Source organism: Pristiophorus japonicus, chromosome 9, assembly GCF_044704955.1.
Source record: "Pristiophorus japonicus isolate sPriJap1 chromosome 9, sPriJap1.hap1, whole genome shotgun sequence".
In the NCBI taxonomy this organism is placed as follows: domain Eukaryota; kingdom Metazoa; phylum Chordata; class Chondrichthyes; family Pristiophoridae; genus Pristiophorus; species Pristiophorus japonicus.
In genome coordinates, this window is record NC_091985.1 from 144,101,483 (window position 1) to 144,121,926 (window position 20,444).

The following is a 20,444-nucleotide window of genomic DNA, read 5'->3' on the forward strand; positions in this document are numbered from 1 at the left end:
TGGGAGGGCGCTGAGCTCCTCGAGTATCGTCGCTGACAGCATGCAGAAATCAAGCACAGGCAGCGGAAGGAGCGTGCGGCAAACCAAGCTCCCTGCCCACCCTTCCCCTCAACCACTGTCTGTCCCACCTGTGACAGAGACTGTGGTTCTCATATTGGACTGTACAGCCACCTAAGAACTCATGCTAAGAGTGGAAGCAAGTCTTCCTCGATTCCGAGGGACTGCCTATAATGATGGGCAGGAGCTGTCCACCAGAGGGCACTGCGGTGGGAGACCTGAGGGTCACCTGCATAGGTGTGCAAGGCCCAGTATAAAAGGCTGCCCACCATGCTTATGCCTTATTTTGGAGTTACGAATAAAGGACCAAGGTCACTATAGTTTGAGTACAATACATTGTCTTGTAGAGTCATTCATAAGTACATTACAGACATAACACTCCCGACCTGCAGTGGTGTCCTCTCGCAGGCCAGGGTGGCCCACGATGTTGCAGGGGCCCGGCGCTCCAGCTCTTATACTCCCGACCATATCGGGATGGCAGTGCAGGTGGTGTGCCGTAACTGTAGCATGTGGGAATCTGTGGAGAGCATTGTGATTCTGGACCACCACGTCTGCAGTAAGTGGCTGCATCTCGAGGAACTTCAGCTCAGAGTTGTTGTGCTGGAGTCTGAGGTGCAGACATTGCGGGGGCATCAGGGAGGGGGAGAGTTACCTGGACACTTTGATCCAGGAGACAGTCACACTCCTTAGGTTAGATTGTGGTACAGGTCTGGTTAGTGGTCATGGACAGGAACGTGTGACTGCAACTCAGGCAGGTAAGGGAACCCCAGGTGCAGGGCTGGAGGAGCCTCGGTTTTTGCCCTTATTCAACAGGTATGAGGTTGTTGCAACCTTTGTGGATGGGGGCAAAGTCTGCAGGTTGACTAAGAAAACTGCATACGGCACCATGGTACAGGAGACCATTCAAGTGGGGGAAATGAAAAGGAATGTAGTTGTGGTAGGGGACAGTATGTGATGGATACTGTTCTCTGCAGCTGCAACTGGGAGTTCTGACGGCTATGTTAACGGAGTATAGGGACAAACGTTTTCAGGTTGGCAGGCTGTAAACAGCAGGGTGCTGCAAAGATCAGTGCTTGGGCCTCAGCTATTCACAATCTATGTCAATGACTTAGATGAAGGGACTGAGTGCCCAACTTTGCTGACGATATAAAATTAGGTGGGAAAGTAAGCTGTGAGGAGGACGCAAAGAGCCTGCAAAGGGATATAGGCAGGTTAAGTGAGATGGCAGATGGAGTATAATTAGGGGAAATATGAGGTTATTCACTTTGGTAGGAAGAGTAGAAAAACAAACAGAATATTTTTTAAATGGTGAGAAACTATAAATGTTGATGTTCAGAGAGATTTAGGTATCCATGTACAGGAAACACAGAGACTTAGTTTGTAGGTACAGCAAGCAATTAGGAAGGCAAATGGCATGTTTGCCTTTATTGCAAGGGGGTTGCCAGTCACATGATGTTCACAAGTCTCAATAACCTTGAATTGCTTTTCAATGGCTCTAAATGGCTTTCCACAAGCTCTTTTTGTCAGTTCAACACTGTTCACTACTCTCAAAAAAAAATGGTGCAGCCAGACTCTCATTCAGTAACCATGCTGCTGGTATATATTTTTGCTGTGCTCCACAAGGAACTTCCCCTAAAATTTTTTCATGAAGAAACTCCCATTCTCGTCACCGTTTTGTAATGTATTTGCTTCATGGGTTCTTTGCTTAAGAATTCATAGCAACATATTGCTATTAAGAACTAGTTGGTTTATTAACAAAGGTTTAACAATCACACTACACATTACCAGTTCATCCACTAGGCTCACAACTGCATACCTCATCGTGATTGACTTAGACCCAACTGACTGGGGTTTTATTGAGTTTTATGAACATCATGTAACTGGCTAAGCCACTCAGAATGCAACAGCTCTACAAACCTGTGAGCATCCTCACAGGTACAAAGATTACAGTTACTCAAAGACATCAATCCTACTGGCATCACAGATTTCTGAAAGTCAGTAGGGCGAAATCAGGTTACCACCAGTGACCTCGGTAAATTCCACCCCTCATTTTTACAGAAAAATATTTTTAACATAACTTTTGCAACTCTAAATTAAAACACAATAGACCGCTGAGATTTCCAGCCTTTTCAGTTTTATTCCGGATTCCAGCATCCGCAGTATTTTGCGTTTGTATTAGGTGCAAGTAGAACTACTTTGTTTGACCCAAACCACATTTGCACAGCAAAGATAAATCTGCCCTTTTCCTAATGAGATCCATCAACATTGGGGAAATGTTAGGAGTGAGATTTTATGTTTACAAGATCACACACCCATTTAAACATAAGGAGATAACTTTATTGAAAAAAATGAGGTATGTCAAAATAGGTAATTACTTTTAAAGTCAGAATGAGTAAAATATACTCGACTAAAATAAAATATACTCGACGGGTCTGGCTTCTGTGACCTAGTGCAAACTATCCAAGTGGTCCTCCTACAATCATTAGAGATAGATTTTAAAGTAGCAGCATGCTATCCCACTGAAAGTTCCTTTGTGACAAAAAGAAAACAAAGTCAGATGTTCCAACTTGCATCAGCTAGGCTACCCACAGACTTCCTAAAACACTAAACTGCAGCCACCACAAAACTACATTCCACAGAATATAGATTCTGAAAACAAGTTCTGAAGCAACATAAGTACTCCATTATCTTTGTTTATGTTCTGTGTAAAAGAACAGTTACCAAATGCAGTTTGCACTACATGATGTTTTTAAACCAGTGGCAGCCCACAACAGAGGATAAATCTGCCCTTTTCTTATTGAGATCCAGTTAACCCCATCTCAATTTATGACAAACGTATAAAGAAAGGAACGCACTTGCATTTATGTAGCGCCTTTCATGACCTCAGGATGTACCACAGCGCTCCACCGCCAATAAAGTGTTGTAATGGGTCCCTGATCAATGCGTGTTTCACCCTTCAATCAACTGAATGAAAAATTCACCTAAAATGCATGAAAAAGTCTTTCTCGTGTGCCCACATTTTAGTTGTTTCCCTTTCATTTAGCTCAAAAATCAGAATGACAAGGATATGGTGTAAAACGCAAGTGCTGCAACATCCTTTCCAGATACAAGTGAAAATTTACTTATGAATGAGTAACAGCCGTTCAAAAAGACAATTAAAAAAACATTTAATTGAAATGTTGGATAATTGCCCATATAACATTTTATGGTCTTTAGTTATTAATATTTGTGACTATAAAAGATGGATTCCAGAAGTTAGGAACATGAGGCCATTCAGCCCCTCAAGCCCATTCCACCATTCAGTTAGATCATGGCTGATCTGTATCTTCTACCTGCCTTGGTTCCGTAACCCTTAATAGCCTTGCCTAACAAAATTCTATCAATCTCAGTTTTGACATTTTCAATTGACCCTGCCTAGCTCAAACAACATTTTTGGGGAAGAGATTTCCAGATTTCCACCACCCTTTGTGTGAAGAAGTGCTTCCTGACATCACCCCTGAACAGCCTAGCTCTAACTTTAAGGTTATGCCTCCTTGTTCTAGACTTCGCCACCAGAGGAAATAGCTTCTCTCTATCTACCCTATCAAATCCCTTAATCATCTTAAACACCTAGATCGCCCCTAAGTCTTCTATATTCAAGGGAATACAAGCCTTGTCTTTGTAACCTGTCCTCATAATTTAACCCTTTTAGCACCAGTATCATTCTGCTGAATCTGCGTTGCACCCCCTCCAAGGCCAGTATGTCCTTTCTGGGGTGCGGTGCCCAGAACGGAGCGCAGTACTCCAGATGAGGTCTAACCAGAACTATATACAGCTGTAACATAAATTCCACCTCTTTGCATTCCAGCTCCCTTAAGATAATGGCCAACATTCCATTGGCCTTATTAATTATTTTTTGTACACAAGCTTTGAGTGATTTCTGTACATGGAGCCCTAAATATCTCTGTTCCTCCACAGTTCCCAGCCCCTCACCATTTAGAAAATACTCTGGTCGATCTTGGGTCTAAAGTGGATGACCTCAGACTTTCCCCACATTGAACTCCATCTGCCATAGTTTTGCCCGCTCACTTAATCCATCAATGTCCCTTTGCAACTTTTCACTCCCATCTCCACTGTTTACTGTACCATCAGACTTAGATATATGTTTCTCTATTCCTTCTTCCAAGTCAATTATATAGTGAAAATCTGTGTCCCCAGTACAGATCACCTTGGGACACCACTAGTCACATCCTGCCAATTTGAATGAATCCATTACCCCATTCTTCATTTTCTACCTCCTAACCAATTTCCTACCCATGTCAATAGGTTGCCTCCAATTCCATGTGCTCTCATTTTTGTTAACGGCCTGTTATGTGGAACCGTGTTGAATGTTTTCCGGAATCCATATAAATAACATGCATAGACACTTTCTTATCTACCACATTAGTTACCTCCCCAAAAAGTTCAACCATGTTCGTTAGACATGACTTACCTTTTACAAGTCCATGATGGCTATCTCTGATCAGCTCATATTTGTTCAAATGCTCAGTCACCCTGTCCCCAATAACAGATCGCGTAAGATATTGCATCCAGTTTTACATTAGACTTTCTGCAAAGTGTCCAGTTTTTAATCCACAAACATTTACAGCTGAGCTTTTTTGACTGTCTCGGCAGAGCTGTCCACAGAAAGAAGGAAACGCAGCCAGGGTGGGATCATTTCCTCATCTCTCAAGCATGCTTCCTGGCATGTTCACTGATGCCAAAGCACTGACAAGTGCTGTTGGACTGAAGTGCTCCAGTCCACCCTCCCCCCAAAAAAGGATAGTGTGGATGGCGGGGGTGGGGTGAAGAAAGAGAGTGAGAAGGAGCTCCAGGCAAAAAGTAAGAAACAACAAAAAAAGGCGATGAATGTTTTAAAAACACCGCTTCTGTTAAAAGTACTGCAACAAAATTACAATACCTTAAAAAAACTCCCTCTCTGCAGCTCAACCAGACCTGACATTCTCAGCGGTTCTCTGGGATGGTTTCAGAGTTAGCGAGACTGACCTGAAACCAAAGACATTTAATGGTTATTCCATGCTGAAGGAAATTCTGATGCTCGTTTCAAAACCACCAGTCACAACAGACATTCTGCCAAAATCTATGACAACAACAGCCTTTCATTAAAGCCACACTGGCAAAGTTAAGGAGGGACATGATTTGACTTTTTCAAATTGACCCCAAAATAGAGCAAATCACACAGCACCAACATCGTTCAGAAACATTTTATCTTCAAATAGCCTCATCACCTTTAACACATAAAAACACTTTAAAGCTCAGGCTTGGTGAATTGTGCTGCAAATCAAGTTCTCCGTTTGCTTGTGTTGGGATTGAAGGTAATTCGAGGTCAAGAGACACAAGCAGCTGTTGGCATTGAAGCTTAAGATTTGCAATACTGGCTTGTTAATTTCCATTTTTTTTTATAATAGTAAAATTCCACTCCTTTTTCACTCTCGCACAAATGATTCTTTTTAGCTGCAAAGCAAAGAAAAATGTTTTCAAACTGCTAGTTGCGCTTAAAAGATGCCTGCCTACATTTTTACAACCTGGTTTTAGTCCAGTTTTGAAAAACAATATTTTTAATGGAAGCTATAACTACAAAATGCTGGTGGTTGACACACACATACGTCCTCCATAGTTGTACATTTTATTTTACATTGTCCAGTATATTCGACACCAATTTCTGCTGCATATCTCTCCTTGATACATTTTACATCATGTAGCCTCTCCAGTGCACTTCACATGATCAATTTCTGCTGCATATCTCCCGCTGAAGGTTTCAGGTACTTACGTGGCACTGGGTGTCATTAAATAATAAGTTATTGCAGGAGCCATATGATTATGCATGTCCACAAACCAGACTGAGGCACAGAACAGAATTACCGGTCAGTTTTGAGCAATGACAGAAGAGGAACCAAGCATTGGAGTAGGCACTGATTTATGCCAGCTAATGTTGACAACTCTGAAAATGCTGACTGTTGGCCTGTAGGATACTTGCATTCATATAGCTCACACTGTCAAAAGTCATCAAGCAAATTAATTTTGAAATGAGGTGACTGGTATAGACAGACAGTCTACAAAAGGCATCAAGGGGTATGGGGAAAAAGCGGGAATATGGTGTTGAGATAGAGGATCAGCCATGATCATATTGGATGGCAGTGCATGACTCGAAGGGCCGAATGGCCTGCTACTGCTCTCATTTTCTATGTTTCTATTTGGCCTTACAGAAAGTTAAATCTGTATAAATGTTGCAAGCCACTAGTTACAAATCATTGTCATTTGTAGTATTTTTAAAAAATCATACATGCCAACAGTTAACATGTGCAGAGTTGTGTCAACATTTGCTAATAAAAATCAGTGCCTGTTCCACTGCCTGGTCCCTCTCCTGACATTTCCCAAAAATGTCCGGCCATTCATTTCTGTGCCTCAGTGCAGCTTGTGGACATGCCTAATCACATGGCTCCTGCAAAAAGTGTCATTGGCTGGCTCATTTGGTGCCAAAGCAGGAACTGTCAGCTCCGAGAACTCAGCTGAAACGGCCGCCATGCCGATTGCCACAGAAAGTTCCACACTGCTGAACCATGCTATTGTTTTTACTTCGGGTCATTTCCGTCCTTCACCGTCATTTATTTTTCTGAATCTAATGTTGTTTCAGCAGCATATGCAACAAGAGCCACAAAGCTGATGGCTAGTGTCAGGGCTCTGGGTCATGTGGAAAGATTGGAGAAATGTGAGCTTTCAGACTGGAAAGGCGGCGTGCCTAAGAGGTGATCTTAAAGGTGCACAAGATCGTAAATATCATGGGAAATGTTCATCCGGAATACTGCTTTAAATTAAACTGTGGGAGTAGGATAAGGGGTCACAAGTTGAAACTTCAGGGCTGATATCAGCAGGTTTTTCCTGACAGAGTGACTGGAATGGACTTCTGGATAGAACGTGGAGACAAAAACCCCGGAATCATTTCAGAAAGAATTAGATGCAGCAATGGGGGAGAGTGCAGGGTTATTCTAGATGGATGAATGGTCTTCCTCATTTGTTATTGTGATCTTGCACGATAATGTACTAACTGGATGATGACACTACTCCAAGTCAAGACTGAGCAAGTTGTGAATCAGAATTAAAAAGCAAGGAAGATAAACACAGCATGCTTATTCCATAGCTTTCTGGCATGTATCTTTATTTACACCATGTACAAAATTGACGTGGCAGAAAAAGCATTTAATTTGCAAAATCTTTGAGGTCAGAGATTTTTATTAATGTTGACAGTGTCTTGGTATTGGAATATATAAACAAATATGTCATAGATATCATTCAGTGGCTCAGTGGGGATTTTATGCAGAGTGCTAATAAATCCATCAGTAATAAATACCTTGCTTTTTTTTAAATTCATGTAAAGTCTTCTGAGAACTAAGAAAAGTGTATGTGTGCTGGAAAAAGAAGTTTGATTTTTGTACCTTTAAAAGTAATTTTAAGTGCGTGCAGATTTGGAACAGAATGACTTTCCCAGTGAAGTTATTTAAAGTACATGTAGTACATGCCAAGAGTCTAAGAGAGGAAGTAAGTGGCTATCTCTGAATAGACCAAACATGCAAACAATCCTGTATAACAAACAACCGTACAACTTTTGCAGCTTTATCATTCAATGTGCCAGCAGTTACTCAAACAAAGTAATACTGATGTAGGAAACACAGATTTTCCTTCATGTAAGTCTGCAAATATCATCTCAGTGGGAGCAAAAACTTGGATGCGTTTACTGAGCTTCTTCCAATTCTTTTTTTTAAATGAGGTGTTGGTGGAAGGAATGCTCCCTGATATACTGAACAGAACAGAGAAAAAGGCCAAGAAATTGAATTGTGCTGCGCCTGTGTTATAGGCATAAAACGGGCATCTAAGGGTTCAATATGTTGGGTGTCCTGCACGCACTCATTCTGCACTGAAAGTGCACCACCTGCCGTATTGATAAAGGCAGCACTTAGCAGGGCACTTAACAGAAGAACTTATTAGGAGAAGTAGGCCATTCGGCCTCTCGAGCCCACTCCTCCATTCAATATCATGGCTGATCTTCTACCTCAACTCCACTTTCGTGCACTATCCCCAAATCCCTTGATTCTCTTAATATCCAAAAATCTATCCATCTCTGTCTTGAATATACTCAACGACTGAGCATCTACAGCCCTCTGGGGTAGAGAATTCCAAAGATTCACCACCCTCAGTGAAGAAGTTTCTCCTCATCCCAGTCCTAAATGGCCGACCCCTTATTCTGAGACTGTGAGCCCTGGTTCTAGACTCCCCAGCCAGGGAAACTTCCTTCCTGCATCTACCCTGTCAAACCCTGTAAGAATTGTGTATGTTTCAATGAGATCATCTCTCATTTTTCTAAACTCTAGAGAATATAGGCCTAGTCTGCTCAATCTCTCCTCGTTAGGACCATCGCCCCCCCCCCCCCCCCCCACTATCCCAGGAATCAGTCTCGTGAACCTTCATTGCACTCCCTCTACGGCAAGTATATCCTTCCTTCGGTAAGGAGACCAAAACTGTGCACAATACACCAGGTGTGGTCTCACCAGGGCCCTATATAATTGCAGTAAGACATCTTTACTCTTATACTCAAATCCTCTTGTAATAAAGGCCAACATACCATTTGCTTTCTTAATTGCTTGCTGTAAACGGCATGTTAACTTTCAGTGATTCATGTACAAGGACACCCAGGTCCCTCTGAACATTTCCCAATCTCCCACCAGTTAAAAATGCTCTGCTTTTCTGTTTTTCCTACCAAAGTGGATAACTTCACATTTCTCCACATTAAATGGTTGAAACAGGCATTATTCCCTTTGCATATGCAAATAGGGGTCCTAACACCTATTTGAAAACCCCTGTTCAAAATTAATTTGCGCATGACTGCACTCAGTTCCTTCAGGCGCTTGAAGGGACCACGGGAAAGGAAAGCTTGTACATTTTACTTGCCCTATTGTGGAGCCGGGTGAAGCACTCCTGCTCCACATTAAATCCACGTGCCGCTGCTCGCCATCGTTTGCACCCCCCACCCCCCACCCCCTGCCGCCCACCCAATTGCCTCTCTCTGCCCCAAACTCTCCTAGGGACCCTGGCTGGCATCTGAGCCAGCCGATCTTGCTGCCCCTGGGATCAGTGATGGAAACCTGCAGCTTGCCGTTATTAAGCAAATGAGGCTGGCAGGCCAATTTGAGAGTCGTGTCGCAGATCCCATTCGGTGCTGCACCGGGATAGCACCTCAGTTCAGGGGCAATACAATTTCTAGGTCAAAGACTACAATTAAAAGGTTGATATACCAATATAGAAAGGGGTTAACTGTGGTTACCCTCTCTAGTTGCCCTGATTGGAATGATGTTTTATTTTTGTTTCTCTGGCCTCTTTGGGCTCACTACCTGTCTGCTTGTGGGTACAGAGTGATTCATTGTGACCTTCCTACATTACAAAGAGGAAACATACAGCACCTTCGCCAATGGACCGGCCAGGATTAGGAACTCTCCATTATGGGATATGTGTGAAGATCTTTAATATACTTTTCTGTGCCTCTATGTTTTTGATACATCAACCTACTACATCACCATGTCAGGCTCTATATAGTTCAAAGCACAAAGGAATTATTATTTTTTTTTTTTTTAAGAATTTTTTTTTCATATAATCAAATGCATATTAGAGCCAAGGCCATGAAGTTAGTTGACAACATTTCCTGCCACATCATCGGGGCGTATTGAATGTTTCTATTATGAGTTAACCAATTCAGGAACATCACAGTGGACTTTAGCCAACCCTTATTGGCTCTCACTCTCTGAAATCTACACTGATTAACTTTTATGGTGTAACTTTTCATCCACATATTGTAAAGCACATGAAGAAATGAATACAAATCAATTTGGTGTAGTACTGATTTATACAGACATGGTTCCAGGATCGATACCTGATCTGTGCACTACCCTTGGCCTCATCAAGCAAAAGATCTAAGATTTCCAATCTCAATCACTACCTTACGGCTCCTGCTGGAAAGGGTGTGTGTGTGCGCGTGTGGATGTCGCATGGGGACAGGATCAGAATTCGCTGTGATGCTTCCCTTGGTTGAAAAGCCTATTGAAACTCATGGTCTAGAGCCAAACATGAAAAATGACCATTTGGGCCACCCCGCCGCCCACTGGAACCAGGAGAAGTCACCTCCTTCAGGAGAGGAGGGTTAGAAGTATTTAAGCAACAGCCATAAGGCATATATAACAACATCATAACACAGAAAGCAGCAATGTTAAAACTGTTCTTCTCAAAATGCATGCCAAAATTCCTGACATGTGTAATGCAACAAAACAAGTTTCAATTTCTGAGTAATTGAGTGACTAAGTTCTGAAATATCCGACACAGGTGAAACTAAATGGAAGAGTCACTGGACGGTTCAATGAAAGTATTTTGAATATTCACATTACTTTCTGAATTACCAATGAACTCTTCAAAGAGAGCTTAGATTAGATATATAAATGAAGCTCAGCTGGACATGCTTCTAAGATTGGTTTTTATTGATTTTAAAAATGCTTGTGATCCGATTAAGTTATTGTAAAACTAACTGATATAAACATCACTACTCTATGCCCACTATTTCTCATAGAAACCAGGAAAGGGCCTCTGGTGGTTTCCCACAGGAGCATTAGGCTGAAGATAGTGATGGTTTACCTAATTTCAGCATTTTACTGCACGTCAACGGGAAACGGAAGGAAAGGGTTGGCTGGGATAATGAAAAGCTGGTCTGGTGCCCATCAAGACATCCAGAATAAATATCTATTGTGTGCTTGGACTAAAACTGCCCATACTTTTGGAACAAAATACAGCACACAGTAATTTCCAACCGAAACAACTTTGGATCTGAATAAAAAGCCTCAATTAGCATTGAGTTGTCACTGTTCACAGCAGACCAGTTTTGTCAGCTCTTAAAGGCTCAAATACTTTGCTCCTTTGATCCACAATCATCATCATCATAGGCAGTCCCTCGAAGCGAGGATGACTTGCTTCCATGCCAAAAAAGGATGAGTTCACAGGTGTTTCAATGAAGGACCTAATATTCCAGATCCCGAACTACATGTTGAAGGGTAGAAGATGCCTGTGCGTGGATGTTTTTAACGTGGGGTGGCCGTTGCACACCAGCCACTACACGGGCTTGACAGAGCTAGGTCTTGGTCCAGTGGCAAGGATTGACCAAGACGACTGGAGACCAGCTCTGCTGCACGGACCTAGCGCGTACACATATCGCAGTGTGAGCCAGCCTGTGCTGCCCCTGGGGCCCTGGCCCCGAACTCACACTTCTCCTGGGCCCCGATCACGTTGCTCTTACGATCACTTGTCACTCCTACGCCCCAACCTCACCGCTCCAGCTGTACCTGCCCAATCACCGACCTGGGTTATGGTGATGTCCAATCCAGTCGCCCTCCTCACAGCCATCGCTCTCCTGCACCAGCGCGCGCTGTACCTCGAATTGGTATGCTCCATGCTACTCCTCCTTTAAGGCCCCGACCTACTGCCGATGGTCCTCGCAGGTGGGGGCCGCTTTTAGAGTGGAAGCAAGTCTTCCTCAATTTTGAGGGACTACCTGCGATGGATGATTCAACCACACTGAAACTGGTTACGTAGAGGTGCTTAACCTCTGTGGAGCCCGACTATTTGGATACACTTAAATTCATCCATTGCATCTATAGACCCAGGTGTGGCTACCTGCCAATGAGTGAGATGCTATGGAGAACTCAATCCATAAGATTTTAATACTAGTAAATGAAACACTTTCTATTTCAGACACCTAAGACCCAATTTTAACCACTGCCTTGCAGAGCTGAAAGTGAAGGGAATCATCTGTGACCTCCTCGATACATCTGTGGCCGATGCTGCTCTACGTTAACTTGGAGGATACCAGTGCACAACAATTGAGGGGCATGATCTCCTCGACAGCACCCTCCTTATGGGCTCAAGTTTTGAACTCCTGCTAGAAAGGCGCATATCGGAGAGGCCTGCCTAATTTGTAGAATAAAAATTGCGCCGAATACTTACCTCGCGATTCTCCGATAGCTGTAGGCCCATTTCTAGCTCGGTGCTGCGCAGCAGGAGCTGCTGGGGGCGGAGCCACGGCCTTGCACCAAAAACAGTGCCGGCAGCTGCGCGTGTGCACAGTAGCGCCCGGCCCTCCCTGCGCGCCCCTTCTCCCGGGCGACGACCCTATCCCAGGCCGAAGGGACGTCGCCCCTATCCCGGGCCGAGCGGCCTGACACATCTTACCTCGTCGGTGGGGCCCGCCCACCCGGCCTCTCGCTGGGGGTGGGCCCCGCCCAAAGAGTCGGCATCAGCTGCGTGCGGGCCACGCCCAAATTCCTCGGCGGGGCCCGTTCATCATCTTCCCCCCGTTTATCTTCCCCCCTCCCCCCGTTCTTCTTCCCCCCTCCCCCCCACCCCGTTCACCTTCCCCCCTCCCCCGTTCATCTTCCCCCTCTTCCCCCCCCCACCCCGTTCATCTTCCCCCTCTCCCCCCCCCCCCGTTCATCTTCCCCCTCTTCCCCCCCCACCCCGTTCATCTTCCCCCTCTCCCCCCCCTTCATCTTCTCCCCTCTCCCCCCCACCCCGTTCATCTTCTCCCTCTCCCCCCCCCCCACTCCGTTCATCTTCCCCTCTCCCCCCCCCCACTCCGTTCATCTTCCCCTCTCCCCCCCCCCACCCCGTTCATCTTCCCCCTCTCCCCACCCCCCACCCCGTTCATCTTCCCCCTCTCCCCACCCCCACCCCGTTCATCTTCCCCTCTCCCCCACCCCCACCCCGTTCATCTTCCCCCTCTCCCCCCCCCCACCCCGTTCATCTTCCCCCTCTCCCCACCCCCACCCCGTTCTCTTCCCCCTCTCCCCCCACCCCACCCCGTTCATCTCTCCCCCCCACCCCGTTCATCTTCTCCCTCTTCACCCCCCCCACCCTGTTCATCTTCTCCCTCTTCACCCCCCCACCCTGTTCATCTTCTCCCTCTCCCCCCCCAACCCCGTTCATCTTCCCTCTCCCCCCACCCCATTTATCTTCCCCTCTCCCCCCCCACCCCATTTATCTTCCCCCTCTTCCCCCCCCCACCCCATTCATCTTCCCCTCTCACCCTCTCCCCCCCCCACCTCGTTGATCTTCCCCCATTCACCTTCCCCCCACCCCCTTCCCTCCCCGTTCATCTGTCCGAAGATCGTCTTTAGGCAGATGACGCAACAATGCAACTGCCTCCCTGTTACACCTGAACATCAAAAGGCAGTGCTTCTCAGCCATTGGCAGATAGCTAGGCCTGGGCCTGTAGATGCAATGGATGGCATACTGGTGGGTGTGGACAGTAAACTCCTGGTGCCATCTCAGTTCTCTTTGGCTGTTCATCCTCATGCTATAACTGCCATGCATGCTGGCAGCAACTTTGAGTCTTCAATGATTGGATACCAATAGTTGAAAGGAAAATTTACCAACATAATATAGCATATTCTAAACCGTATCCAGAATTCATAAAACAAAACATGGAATGTTATTAAAAGCACAAATGCTTTGAGAGTAAAGAAACTCAGTAACTGCTGCATTCCTATTTTCTGTTAATTACTGCACAGATTACATTGAAGGTAGCAATTTTATCTCCAAAATTTTCTCAATTGTGCTTTCAAAATCAACAACAGTTCTTACCTTTCCTTGTATACACTAAGAATCCAGTACCTAAGCCATATACACAACACTTCAAAGTTCAGCAATTGTCTTGATTCCCAACATGCAAAAACCTCGAGGCCCACTTCACATGGGATGAGTGCCGAGTTATAAATATGACACAATCTGGGCAAAAAAGCACACTGGCCACAGAAGTGCCCAGCAACAATTTAAAGACAGGTGCAACGTGAGTGGGAAACACACAAGAGTCAAAATTCTGGGAATCGCAGTTCACAATCTCCACCCTGAGCATCACAATTACCATCGGCATAAGGTGTAATGCCCACAGCCATTTCCAGGATTACACGTGGTATCCTTTTATTCAGTAATGCAATATCTACTAATCAGTAGGCACTGAGCCAGAGAATGCAGGTGAATCATGGTAAGTTCCTAGATGAGTCTCACATGAAAAGGAAATAGTCGTCAAATTTCTCCTCACGATACAAGTAATGCCGGAAAGTTTGAAGCAGATTCTGTATTTTGGACAAATCTCCATTCTTATTTGGGTTATTAAACAGGGAATGTGTCGTGATTGAATTACAACTGTTTCAATACAGATGTGGAAGAGACCACTGATATCATTTTGACTTTTGTTGCCTCCATGTATATGTACAGAATATATCTTTCAGGGAAAAAAATCATAAACTTAGAAAATGGATAAAGCATGCGGACTTAAAATATAAAATTTTCAGCAACTTATTTCTACTCACTGTCTTTCTTTCTCATGTTCTCTTTTCGATTCATGCCGTCTTCCATATTCATTATTAGAACATTATTTTATTTCTACCGAATATTCCATATTGTAACCAGCTAATATGCTCCATCCAAACCATTTCCATTCGAAAAGATAAACTTCAAACATTTCATTAAACATTTTTGGAAGTCTCGCAAGTTTTGCCATCTATTACAGATAGGTAGCTAACAATAAAATTGCCTCTAATTGGCTAGAAGCAAGCTCCAGTCCCAAATGCTCTACTTTCATTCAACTGAGGTCAACAACGCTGAAAATTGACATGGTTGAGATCAATATTTAACGATTTTCTAGCATCAAGCTCATTGCTACATGACCACTTATCCCCTTCATTGGTAGTGTGATATGTCTGGACAATTCTTCTGTGGTATACCATTGGTTAGGACCATTCCATTCCAGTGTGAAATATTATTCAGGGTTTCAAAATGAAATATTAGCAGTTAGCATTGCTGGAGGGGCTCAATTCTTTGGCAAGGCTGCTAGTTTGTAATCAAGCGGTGATATTATAATTTGCACAAGGAGGTACAATATTCACAAAGTCACTGGACAATGTTCCACAGAACCCTCAGAGCACTTCCAGACCATGTTAGGGTGAACAAGCATACCAAGTTTTAATATTAAAACAAAATCTAAGGAAACAGGATACAACTATTAGTTTCCAAACATGGTACTTCGCCAAATTTCACTCATTCTCAACTCTAAGGCCTTCAAGGTAATGGGTTAGCATAGATTTAAAAATATTTACCAAATCAAGGGAAACAAACACACTTTAAATTGCTACAGTATCAATTAACAAAGTAGTATTTACAACATTCTTCACCACATGAAAGGGAATCTAATTGCCTCTTATCTATTCAGAGTCTGCCAAACACTGAGCATTATTTGGAATTTATCCCAAACTTTGCTTCAATCCAATATTTTATTAAGACAGATCTTAGTGTCAATGCTCATTTTTGTTTAAATTCTAATCTATTTAAAGGTTGATTATGCTCAATGTTTCCAATCATATTTTGAAATTTGACGAGAAATGACTAATACTTTATGGATTTTGAAAACAAGTTTCAGACACAAATTATCTTTTATAGCTCTCTTCTGGACCTTCAGCTGGAGAGGAACCTTTACTTTTCCAGTTTCAGCTTCAGAATGTGTAATTAGGAAATGTGTAACTGACCTATTAGCAACAATATGACTTGTGGAACCTAGTGGAAAGGTGGATTGGCACACTTACACCTTTGGGGCCTGGATTTACTTCTGTACCAGGTTGAAAGCCTCCTCTCTCTTCCAAGTGGAACAGGTTTGGAGGTCTCAGCCCAAAGCCGAGTGAACACAGCACTCCGACTCTTCAAGAATAGCTGGTGCCAAAACTGAAAACATTCTGACAGATGCAGTTGAATGCTTTGCACATTTCTGGAGCACAAGTTAAATGACTTCACCTCCACCGGGCACAGGCTCATTAGGAAGCATGGATGTAATGGGTCTCCACCCTTTTTCTCCCTTCACTCTGCCTGATTTCGCAGGTTCAGCGAAGTTGAAAATCTACTCTGTCCTCCTGATGTCTGGCAAAGAGTTACAGAGGTAGCCTCTGAAACTTTAATAAAGGGCCTGTGATAGGATATGGCATCCAATGAGGAACTGGCTTCCTGCGCATACCTAGTTAGCTAATGAACGGGACATGTAATTTCCTTGGAAGACTCAAATGTTAGGCCATGTTAATAGGAACATAGAAACGGGGGAGGCCATTCAGCCCCTTGAGCCTGTTCGACCATTCAATTAGATCATGGCTGACCTGTATCTTAATTCCATTTACCCACCTTGGTTCCATAGCCCTCAATACCTTTGCCAAACAAAAATCTACCAATCCCAGTTTTGAAATGTTCAACTGACCCCCAGCTTTTTGGGGAAAGAGAGTTCCAGATTGCCACCATCCTTTGTATGAAGAAGTGCTTCCTGACATCACCTCTGAATGGCTTGGCTCTAATTTTAAGGTTATGCCCTCTTGTTCTGGACTCGCGTACCAGAGGAAATAGTTTCGCTCTATCTACCCTATCAAATCCTTTAATCATCTTAAGCACATCATCAGTAAAATTCGCTGATTCACTTCTGGTCCATCGACCTCTGACCCTAACACCTCTTTTATATTGGGGTACGTGCCACACTAGTGCTGCTGGCTCCTGGTGTACAACTGGCACCAAAGAAAGCATGTTGGATTTTCCAAGACAAAATCCACCAGAAATACCCCATAAAATCCAAATCCAGCAAGCTCACACAGATAGCTCCCCTCACATCAAGAGCTATGAGCACAAGCACCGCATCTAACCCAAGATAAAAACAGCTTCAAGTACGCTGGAGTTAAAACGCAGACTTGCCCACCATTTGTTCAATGAACACTGCTGGACTATGCATTAAGCTATGGAAACTCACTACGGGACTCTCAGTACATTGTTTCCAAATTTTGTCTGTCTGTACTCCCAGTGGCAATTTTGTCAGACATCTGTATTTGTCACATTGCTGTACAAGTACAACCTAACACTATTATTTCATTTGATTAAATTAAAATAGAATTCCCTGGGATTGTTTTCCATGATTGAGAGCAAAATAATATAAATTTATAAAATTACAAGTATAATTGACCAATGCCATGTTCTTCAGCTTGCTGCTACTGGGAAAGAAACCAACATTGAAATATGTATTTATTCATGTATTGACTCAGTTTTAATGTCCAGTGACAAAATGTTGGACTTTAAAAAACTTCTCCCTTTGTGTAAACATATGGGGGGTGAAAGTGCCTCTTTTTATAACCCTGTTAGCGCCTTCGGTGGGGGGGGGGGGGGGGGGGGGGAGGGGGGGGGAAAAGAGAGGGGTGAGGGGGGGCGATAACGTGGCGCAAGTCAGTTACCGCCCGGGCTGGGGGGGTGGTGGGGTGCTACCGGCTCCCGGGAAATTGATCGGGAGGTTGTGGAGGTGCTGCCCATGTAGCGCCATGCCCCGTGGTTAGTGCCCCGGGCCATCGAGCAACCAGCGATGACATCATCGCCATGTGTGGCGACCCTTCACCGCCCCGCAGGTGAAATTCCCCCCCGGCAGGTCGCGAAGCTGGTGGACATCTGCTCTCGGAGCGCTGCTGATTAAAGGGGAGGGCGCCAGCGTCCCAGGCTGACATCTTTTTAGTCGGCTGACTCTCGGGATGGCTAGACGATGGCTGTTCCAGCATGGTCTGGGCCGCCATCGTGCAGCCCGGCACTTCGTCTTGGCTGCCAGTTGCTGGCCCGGTCCCACGCTGGCCCTTGTGGCCCAGTGGCAGCCATCAGAGGCTGTGCAGAGTGCGCAGCGCCCCTCCCCTTTAATTGAAAGGGAGGGGCGTTGAAGTGGTAAGCTTGACTTAACGGCCCCGTAGTGCCCCTGGAGACAGCACTCTGCTTCCTTTGAGGAACGATATGCCCAATTCAGCATTGGGGCGGGACTTACGTGCCGAGCACTAAAAGTCCCAGCCCTGGAATGTTACCATGCCCAATCAGGGCACGGGGCAATTTCGCCCCCCCTGGATTCTGGCCTCAATTTTAACCCCGCCCCGCCTTCGCCACCGACAAGCAGGAGAGGGTCGGGGTTAAAATACCATTCCTGTCCATTTAAACTTTTCGAAAGCCAAATCAGGCAATTGATGAAGCTCCCACAAAAGGCAGGCGGGAGCCTAATTAACATTCAAACGACGCGGCCCGATGACATCTTAACTTAAACTTAACTGTAGATCAAGGGGAGGACCACACTGTCGGCTGCCAGGCTGCAGATCCGAGGCAGGAGGCGCCGATTGCCTAAAGTAAGTACTGAGGATCAGCTCGTTTTAGCACTCCTTGTAGGCCTGGAGACCCCTTTCCCCAGGTCTTACAAGGAAGCCACCCCCCCATCCCCCGCCCCCCACCCCCCATCACGGCCCCGATTGCAGCGCGGATCCTCCCGCCTCCTCACACACAGACAGCGACCGTCCCCACGGGTACCTGGCTGCAGCCACCTTCCGATACCTACTGCTCCCGCCCGCCGGCCAGGTAGTCTATCTGGCGGGCAGGAGTCTGCTCACGATTATTCAAATGTTGCTGAGATCAGCATGACCTCCACGTCCCTGGGCTTTGCCGAGATCTTCCCACGCACCCTTTGTTAGTTTTTCATCAACAAGTTTGCCTTTGGAGCAATCCATTTGAGAACTGAGATTCCTGCGCATACAGAAGCCTTGCCATTTGCTGTAACCTGGTGCTTCACATCTCATCAATTATAACTTGAGAAAAGCTACCAGTAGGAATATGGTCATCTGTGGATATATTGGGATAGATTTAGTTTAAACAAGTAAAAACCTGGTGTATGCGCGCACAGGTTTGTAAAGCTGTTGAGTTGACGGGACTGACTCTGCAAGGAGGTCGTCCTCTCGGCTTACGCCAATGACGTGCTCCTCATGGTCAAGGATCCCGTTGACCTGCGGAGGATGCGTGAGTGCCAGGAGATTTACTCGGCCGCATCCTCCGCCAGGATCAACTAGGAGAAATGTCCCGGACTCCTGGTGGGTCAGTGGCGGGTGGACTCCCTGCTGGAGGAGCTCAGGCCTTTTGCCTGGAGCACGACCCATCTCCTCTATCTGGGAGTCTACCTTAGCCCTGACGAGGAAGCCTGGCCAGCGAACTGGCAAGAGCTGGAGGCCAAGGTCGCCGCTCGCCTAGGGCGCTGGGCAGGACTGCTCAGAGTGCTGTCCTACAGGGGTCGAGCGCTAGTCATAAACCAGCTGGTGGCCGCTATGCTGTGGTACCGGCTGGTCACTTTGACCCCTCTCCCTGTGTTTGTCGCCAAGATGAAGAAGCTGGTGGACTTCTTCTGGAACAACAGGAAGCACTGGATCTCTGCCGCGGTCTTGAGTCTCCCGCTTTGGAAAGGCGGTCAGGCGTTGGTGTGCGTCAGCACCCAGCTAGCGACTTTCCGTCTTCAGATCCTGCAGAGCTACCTTTACGTCGAGCCCCCTCCTAGGTGGCGTGCGCTGGCGACGTATTTCTTCCGCCAGCAGTACAGCCTCAATTATGACACGCAGCTCCTGTTTGAGAGCCTGGGGGGCATCAGGACCGCCATGCGGGGGCTGCCTGTCTTTTATCAGGAATTCATCAGGGTCTGAAACAAAGTCACCACCAAGTGCAGCTCTCCACCGTCTGGAGTGGCGGCTGTCTTGCAGGAGCCGTTGCTCAGGAATCCATACCTCCACGACCGCAGTTTTAGGTGGCAGGCAGACGAGAGGGCTGTTTTTACAAAATAGTTGTAGAGCTGTTGAGTTGGCAGTAGCTTAGCCAGTCACGTGATGGTCACAAGGCTCAATAAAACCCCAACCAGTTGGGTTCAGGGGATCCATGATGAGGCATGTGGTTGTGAGCCTGGTAGATGAACTGGTGATGTGTAGCGTGATTGTTAAACCTTTGCTAAAATAAACCAATTAGTTCTTCAGAGCAATGTGTTGCTATGAATTCTTAAGCAAAGAACCCACGAAGCAAATACATTACAGTGTGACTTAATAGTATTTAACCACTACTAAAGAGGAGAAAGTGAGCATTTTCTTATAACTAAGAAATTGGCACAGGGGAATAAAAAGAGACAAACTTGAGAAGAATGATGTAATGTGCAGCTCCCACCCAACAGCTTAATTTAAGTACACACCCAGAATATTTGGAAAGGCATTAATGATTTGAAATGTGTCATAGATTTTGCGGTGTCTAGTGCCAAGGTCTGCAACACTTTGAGCTTAGGATCACAAAACACAAAAGCAGTATCAGAAAGAATGCTTGAACCAACGTCGATTATCACAAAATGTAGTAACACTTCCAGGTGACAGTCAGACAGGTGGATGGGCAGCTAGATGACTGAGCCAGAGTGGATGGTTAATCCCTGT

At 45.3% G+C, this 20,444-nt stretch overlaps 1 protein-coding gene across 6 annotated transcripts in view; it reads right to left on the bottom strand.

Annotated features, from left to right (window-relative positions):
- Positions 1 to 20,444, bottom strand: part of LOC139273253 (ras and Rab interactor 2-like) — a 150,052-nt gene that overhangs the window by 50,871 nt on the left and 78,737 nt on the right. For 4 of the 6 annotated variants that reach the window (XM_070889899.1, XM_070889900.1, XM_070889901.1 and 1 more), the window contains one exon: positions 4,997 to 5,082. The exons of 1 other annotated variant lie outside the window; for it this stretch is intronic. In XM_070889899.1, the coding sequence (XP_070746000.1) occupies positions 4,997 to 5,038 (42 nt within the window). In that variant the 5' untranslated portion in view covers positions 5,039 to 5,082. Of the gene's footprint in view, positions 1 to 4,996; positions 5,083 to 20,444 lie in introns of those variants that run through there. One more of the 6 variants, XM_070889903.1, reaches the window with a different exon arrangement.